General features: G+C 36.8%; 1 protein-coding gene across 1 annotated transcript; it reads left to right on the plus strand.

Annotated features, from left to right (window-relative positions):
• The first annotated feature begins 271 nt into the window (after positions 1 to 271).
• LOC102807072 (endoplasmic reticulum chaperone BiP-like) lies at positions 272 to 8,127 on the plus strand. Its single transcript, XM_085500753.1, has 8 exons — positions 272 to 340; positions 4,189 to 4,235; positions 5,100 to 5,331; positions 5,713 to 5,960; positions 6,061 to 6,215; positions 6,300 to 6,535; positions 6,913 to 7,150; positions 7,406 to 8,127. The coding sequence occupies exons 1-8, from the start codon at positions 272 to 274 to the stop codon at positions 8,125 to 8,127; spliced, it is 1,947 nt and encodes a 648-aa protein (XP_085356879.1).
• Positions 8,128 to 8,351: the final 224 nt, after the last annotated feature.

Raw genomic sequence — 8,351 nt, forward strand, 5'->3', positions numbered from 1 at the left:
TGCTTCAGCACTGAAACTGTGCGATGAATCATATTTTTCAAACATACTTTTTATACGTTTTTTTTGTGATGTCTTAGAAAATTTAATATATTTTTAGTGGGTTCATACAAAACAGATGTAGTCATTGAAGTCTACTGAGACCGCTGCTAAACTACCACTATATGCATATTATTTTACCGCCCTCTGAAAACAGATTTACAGTGAACCAACAAATTTACATACTGTAAGAAACTTGGTAGTATGCCATTGGTTGGTGCATTTAATTTGTTTGATGCAATCATTGTGCCAGCTATTTCTTATGGTAGCGATATGGGTGTACGAAAATTCGGAAATCGAAAGGGTACAGACAATATTTTGCAGACATCTACCTAGCCTTAATAGTTGTGCAAACAATGTAGCGATGTTGGACGAATGTGGAAGGCTGCCATTATGCTGTGGTTATTTCAAGCGCTGTATCTCATATTGGTTAAACTTACTTGAAGTAAAAAATAGCTGGAACCCCAAAACATGTTATATCATGCTAAAACGATTAGACAAGACCAGCGGACTTACTTGGAAAACCCATATAAAAATCTCGTGTTCAAATATGGTTTCCGCATTGTCTGGTTTGAAAAACAAGTTAGAGATACTGCAAAATTCTTAGAGATATTTACTCAAAGAATAAAAAATTGCTAGCAAGAATGGCATGCCTCAATTTCACAATCATCCATGCTGTGTACTTTCGAAAAAAAATCAAAATAGTATTATAACCTGGGAGATTTATTGGCAAGCAATTATAGACTAAAATATTTATGACGAGTTTTGACATAATGACATAATGTTGAATTAGGCAGACATACAAAAATACAGTTTGATCAATAAATTTGTAGTTTTTGCAGTGATACGTTTGAATTTAGCATTGGTAGAGAATGAAATTCAATTTGTTTTTATATGTCCATTATATAATGATCTAAGGTCTGATCTTTTGTCAATAACCCTATGCAATTATGCAAATACTGACAATCTAGGCTTACTTCGTCGCTACACAAAGTGCCACACCATATATTAGCTCTGTATCTTTTAACAGTTTGCAAGCGACGAGATGAATATGAATCTAGCTTAACTTAGTACCATGTTTACATGGATTTTGTATTGTTTTTAAAACGTGCTATGCACTTTTCTACCCATTACATTTTGTACGATGGGCTGAGGCCCTGCACAGAAATAAAATTACATAATACAAAATTTACTAATATTAAAATGAATAATTGTAGACAGATTTCGACATGAAATCGTGTCACTTTTATGTGCGCTAACATCTGCGAAGAACGAAAAACCTCTTGAGTAGCAAGTAGCATTCTACCTTAAAATGCTTAGACAATAATGCCAAGATACGTACAGTCTTGTCTTTTTTGTGTACAACATTTTGCCGTGGTGGATCATGGGTGTGGGTGTGTTTGTCTGTGGGTGGGGAATGGCTCAGGACCCCTTCTCAAAATGGTAAAATAGTTCAAAAATGTTATGTGAAATAACTTGCCAACGTAACACAAAGTAAACCAATTGAATTTAAAACCGAGAATATAAAAATGTCTGTAACAGAGCTCACTTTTTGAATATTATAAAATTCACACGTTTCACATCAAATATATTATTGTTGTTTCGAACCCCCTATTCAAAAGTTTTGGCTACGGGCCTGCAACGAATTCCCGTACTGAGTTTATTTACCAAGAATACACAGGAGAGCGACACTGTAAATTACAGGAACAAAAAAACTAAAACGATATGAAAATACAATAAATTATATTGAGAAAATTAACGATAATTCAAATAAAAAAATACATTTCACACTAATACTGGAGTTACCATTCAATGAAAGCGAACAAAAGATTAGTTAAAGCACATTTCAGGAACAAAAGGTTGCATGGTTATTGAAGCACATGGCCAGAAAAATAGAAACAATCTACATGATACCCCGTCAGTTGGTCAAATCTAACAAATTCCACTCAGTTTGGCTTGTAGGAGTTAAAACTTTCTACACAGTTGAAATGAGCTGGACTCCGAACATTCGCAAACCAACTCCGGGCTGAATGGTTCAGCGGTCAGAGAGGTGAAAGGACGAGATGCTCCTCAGACGAGTCCAATAATGTTACTGACCCAAACTGACTTCTCAGTGCTAAGTTTCATGGGAAATATGCAAATTACTTCTAGTCACTCATGTGTGCCTTTTTTGGCAAATTCCACGATAACTAATAATTTAAATTACTGAAAATACACAAATCATATATCCTAAATAAATGATTTAAATACATGTCTACATTATCGAAAAAAAGTCAGTAGAAATAATCAAAAAATATTACAGATTAAATAGCGCCCTCAATGGCCAACTTTACTTAGCTAAAACATTCATTCAATGCTTTGCAGTTGTTGTAAGGCCATCGATTGAATATACTAGTACTGGGGGAAATTTTAACACCAAGCATCACTGATATGGAGAAGATTGAAGTTTCACAACGCACAATAATTTATTTATGGTGCAAGTAGCTATACAGCGAATGAAGCAGTACTTAGTGATCTTGAACTTATAACAATGGAAAACAGATTAAAATTATGAAACTGAAATATTACAAACGGTTATGCCAAATGAAAGGGTATTGGGTATAAAAACATATTAACCATTATATATGTACAAACATTAAAATAAACAAGTCGGAAATTAAAATCTTAACACATTATATTATAACAAAAGTTGTGCAAGATAATCGGAAGGAAAACGTACTGCAATAAACTAATCTAGCCTGAAACTCTATATGATATTGAAAACAAAGAAAAAAAACCCTCAAAATTGTCTCAAATTCTTGAAGCATTTTTAAAAGGAACATTTTTATCTTGAAATGTGACGCTTTTTTTCAGCCAGATGGAAATTATGATGAATACACCTTTTTTTGTTCTTCTATAATTGTTTTTATTCATATAATATTAAAAAAATACATAATAATAATAAATAATAATAAAAAACTTACATGTCAAAATGATATAAAAAAGAAAATTAACTGCACTAAAGTGGAGTAATAATGAAAAAAATAAAGGAGGAGGGGTGTTGGTGTGTGTGTGTGGGGATCGCAGCAGTACAGGGCGCCACCTACGCCAACTTGTCAGGCTATCTAAGCAGTATGAAATGCGCACTTATTTTGCGATTCTACATTGGAATGAGAATGTCAATCAATCATACACCAGCGTGTGGACTTCACCCGATGACGGCAGTGGGCGAAGGCTGTCCAAAAAAAGGTACATCGAGAGCAAACGGCCTCGTTCAGGGCCACTAAATCCTCCAAAATGAAATATACCATACAAATCAACATACGCACATAAAAGTAAAAAAAAATCAGACACATTACATGCATTATCTAATAAATTCTGCCTGGTTTTGACAACCTCAGCCCCCTCCCTTCACGGTTGCAAAGAGGCTAATTGTAATTAGAAACATAAACAACGCACCAGTGGGCAATGTAGGCATTTTCAAAATGACGTGGGAGGAGCTTACAGTGCCGGCAAATTCGAATCCCAACGATTTTGTAACGCATTTTATCGACAAAAGTAAATGGCCTCTCTGTCAAATTGACCCCTACTTTTATCTATACCTTCCCTGGACATTCATGGTGCAACTCCCGTCCGAAAAATAAAAAAATATATAATTCAGTGAATCACTGTTTCTCGTATTTTTGTGGAGTTTCATACACTGTTGTTGCTGTGGGTGAGTGCGACTTAATTTGAATAATAGACTCACACCCGCGCCTGTTTGTATACCATGTCGATCTTTAACTGCTGAATAAAGTTCGAGTTATATCAACTCGAATTTCAGTGAACAATTGATTTAACATTGAGTTATGGCATAATTTTGCAAAAGTGGGCGTGGTTTTTAAAACATGGGCTCGGTCATTCATTCTAACCACGTGATGTTAACCGACCCATAAGACGTAGATGTTTGGATACCTTTAACCAATCAGAATAACCCACGGTAATAAACTAGAATGCTGATTCAGCACTGCGCCGTATAAGACAGTGACGGACTCTCCGTTGATAAACTGTTCATGCCGTACGCTGCGATACATTTACTTTACGCATCTAAAAATGAACTTTTTGGCCAAAATACTGTTCGTTATATTCTGTGTGGCAACAGTTGTCACTGACGCTATGGGGAGCGATGATCAGCAAATAGGAACGGTGATTGGCATTGACTTTGGTACTACGTATTCATGGTGAGACACTGATTTCTATCTCCATTAATTGGGTGTATGTTGCTTTGAATATTAGTCATGAATGTATTGATATATCATCAAGAACTAAGACCTTAATCCTTTGAAAAACGGCAACTGCCTCGAGAGACGCTGCAATCAAATCATGGGGAATACCCTGATAAATAAATGTACCGCTCGTTCCTCCAGAATACTATGTACCGCTAGTACTTCCAGACAGAATCCTGTGCCGATACAGCAAGCATGCTTAAATGAAAACTCCTTTTATAACAAAAAGTACGGAAAATGTACAGATCTTCACAGACTATATGTCTGTGTTAGTTGATTATTTTCATTGTACGTATCGGGCCGTATCCCTACTATAAAACATTGTTTTTTAAAGTTGGAAGACGCTTTGGGGTGATTTTCAAGGACTGCTGACATTTGTTGATCCGACTGTTTCGAGAATTCGGCGACATAGTCCGGGACCTGGCTAGACAGCTTTCTGCTCGATGCAGCTGTTTCCGTACACAGAAAGCAGACTGTTTTGGCCATACTACAACTTCAAGTTTTGTATGGAGTACAAGATTGATGGGTGGATGTGTGCGATTGATTTAACATTTATCGTAGATATTTTTTTTCCGCGTGCTAAAATTCTAAAATTATCTCACAGATCATATCCAGAAAATATTTTGTTTGTTTTTTACTAAAATTTTTTTTTTTGGCAAACACTGACCCACAATAGGATAGGTTTGTGAAGTTGACATTTTGCCATTTGGCATTCAAGTTGGCTTGAACATACGACACATATTCTTAACACCACCTGACGCGGTACCGTCGGTATTGTCAGTGACCTGAACATACATTATGATCTTTACCCATGTTTAGTGTTGGTGTTTACAAGAACGGTCATGTAGAAATCATAGCGAACGACCAGGGTAACCTTATCACTCCGTCATACGTGGCATTTACGGCAGATAGAGGTCGTCTGATCGGCGATGCTGCCAAGAATCAACTGACGTCTAACCTAGAAAACACTGTGTTTGATGTGAAGAGATTGATTGGACGTACTTGGGATGACCCGTCAGTTCAGCGTGCTATCAAATATTTCCCGTTCAAGGTACGAGTATATACCAAAACAACTTACGTATCCAAAACAAAGATTTTAGTTTCGTTTCTTCGTTTACAATAATCCCAAACAACTTAGCGTAGAATACGTTATTTCAATTTGTTCAATGAAAACAGCTTGGCATTATTATCCTCATAGTTGTTTATAGTTAAGGAAACTTTTCTGTTGAAACAAAAGTGATAAAATTGCCATCTAACTGCGCAACACAAATCACTTCAAGCTAGTTTATAAGTGACGGACCACAGCTCATTGGCTGTTTAACGTTTGTTTGGGTTGGTTGTATGACCTCATGCGATCTGGATTTATCAATTATGCTAAATACTTGAACAACTCGTATGTCATGTGTTTCTATTGTGTTGTCTTCATGTCTAGGTATTAAACAAACACAACAAACCTCAAATCGAGGTATCAATTGGCAACGTGTCAAAAATATTGACAGCAGAAGAAATCAGCGCTATGCTGCTTGGCAAAATGAAAGAGATGGCGGAGGGATATCTGGGTGAAACCGTTCATAGTGCTGTGGTAACTGTACCTGTTGACTTTAACAATGCTCAGCGCCTAGCTATAAAGGATGCTGGAACTATCGCTGGTCTCAACGTAATGAGAATCATCAACAGTCCGTGAGTAATATGTACGCACACCAACACTTGAAATGAAGAGAAGCAGATTCCAGTAATGTAACACTATAAATACTAACACTATTTCTTTATTTAATCTCAGTACTGCGGCTGCCATTGCATATGGAATTGATAAAATGAATGTTGAGACAAATATTATGGTGTTTGATCTGGGAGGTGGGACTTTCGATGTATCACTTTTGACAATTGATGATGGTGTGTTTGAAGTCTTGGCAAGCAACTGCGACACCCACCTAGGTTAGTATTGAGTGTATGTTTGTGTTTTAATGTACTTAAGAATGTTGGAACCTGGAATAAAATATTTATTTCGTTATAATACAGGTGGTGAAGATTTTGATCATCGCGTGATGGAACACTTTCTTAAACTGTACAAGAAAACAACAGGAAATGACGTCAGAAAAGACACTCGAGCTATGCAGAAACTCCGTCGTGAAGTTGAAATAGCCAAGCGTGCGTTGAGCTCTAATCATCAGACCCGACTATATATTGAGTCATTTTATAAAGGCAATCGTTTTTCAGAAACCCTGACAAGAGCCAAGTTTGAAGAGCTGAATATGGTAAGCGTCTTAACATACACTATTTCATGTTTTTTGGGGTATATTAAAATCAGACTAATATAATGTATCGCTGATCGTATTAGCTATCTCGCAATAAATCGAATTTTGAATTGTCAACATTTCACTGGACGTTCTTAACCAATGTATTGATTGACCGTTGCAACTGGAAATAGCGGATTATTCATCTCACCCACTGCCGTCAACCCAAAACTAGTTTAAAAACTGTGTTGGACATTTAAACATCGTCTGTTTCAAGGGTTAATGCGTAAATATACACCATATACATGTCCGTAATGTCACCGACCTCACCTCAAGAGGTATGAACATGTTCATTCCAACACAATAATAATCTTAATCTGACCTTGCATCTTATTCAGGATTTGTTCAGATCTACATTGAAACCTGTTCAATCAGTCATTGACGACTCGGGCTTACAGAAACAAGATATCAATGAAATCGTTCTCATCGGTGGTTCCACTCGTATCCCCAAAATACAACAGTTGGTGAGAGAATATTTCGACGGAAAAGCGCCATCTCGTGGTATAAATCCTGACGAAGCTGTTGCCTATGGGGCTGCGGTACTAGGTGACATACTCGGTGGGGACAAGTGGATAAGTAAGTTTATAATAGTAGAAGTTTTTATATTATTATTATTATTTGCAGATTTTCTTTTTAGAACAGCGAACTTTAAAATATTGTTTGTGTTATTACAAAGAAGACGTTGATGACGTGGGGTGACGTCACCGTGAATAGATAGTTGCATTGTATAGTTTTGATTTACGGGGCGATCACGTGGTAGTGGAGTTTGTAGTTATTGTAAAATCGACTGATTTTATATTCATTGTCATCGTTTTTCTTTTTTGATTTCAGAGGACATTGTAGTTTTGGATATCACTTCATTGGCTCTTGGAATTGAAACTGTTAGCGGTGAACTGACCAAACTTATTCCCAAAAATACTGTAATCCCGACGAAAAAGTCACGAATCTTTTCTCCGACTGAAGACAACCTGCTATCATTTACGATTAGAGTATTTGAAGGCAACCATCCGATGACGAAAGATAATCACTTATTGGGTACATTTGTTTTGAATGGCATCCCACCTGCACCACTTGGTGCGCCACAAATTAGGGTAATGTTCGAGGTAGACGTTAACGGTATAGTGAGGGTGACTGCGGAAGGTAGGGGCACGGGATATGAAGAACAAATTACATTCGACAACGACCAAAATAAACTTTCACCTGGAGATATCCAAAGAATGGTCGGAGAAGCCAAACAATTTGCGGACGAAGACATCAAACGCAAAGAAAGAGGTGAAGCAAGTAATGAGCTCGAAGGATACGCTTATTCTTTGAAGAAAAAAGTCAACGATGAGAAGAAATTTGGCGCCAAGCTGATAGGCGAGCAAAAAAATGTTATTACTCAGTCCTGCGATAATCTAATTGAATGGCTCGAGTATAATCCTGGTGCAAACACGGAGAGTATCAAGGCACGTCAAAAAGAATTAGAAGATACTGTGCGCTCAATTACCAGTGGAATATACGAACCTCCATCCGAAGAAGAGGAAGAATGCTGGGATAGAGACGAACTATAGAGTTATTGCTAAATAGCTGGGCACATATTTCAATATTGTTTTGTCTACTTGTCGTAAACGTCAATTATCGAGGAATGTAGGTCTAAACATAACAAGACAATAAATGCCAACGTCTAAGTCTTCCATTTCTTACGTCATAGTTTTCTCATTGCTACGTCATAGTTATCTCATTGTACGTCATATTTTTCTCATTGCTACGTCATAGTTTACTCATTCTACGTCAT

This window comes from Saccoglossus kowalevskii, chromosome 6 (assembly GCF_978046115.1).
Source record: "Saccoglossus kowalevskii chromosome 6, keSacKowa6.1, whole genome shotgun sequence".
Classification (NCBI taxonomy): domain Eukaryota; kingdom Metazoa; phylum Hemichordata; class Enteropneusta; family Harrimaniidae; genus Saccoglossus; species Saccoglossus kowalevskii.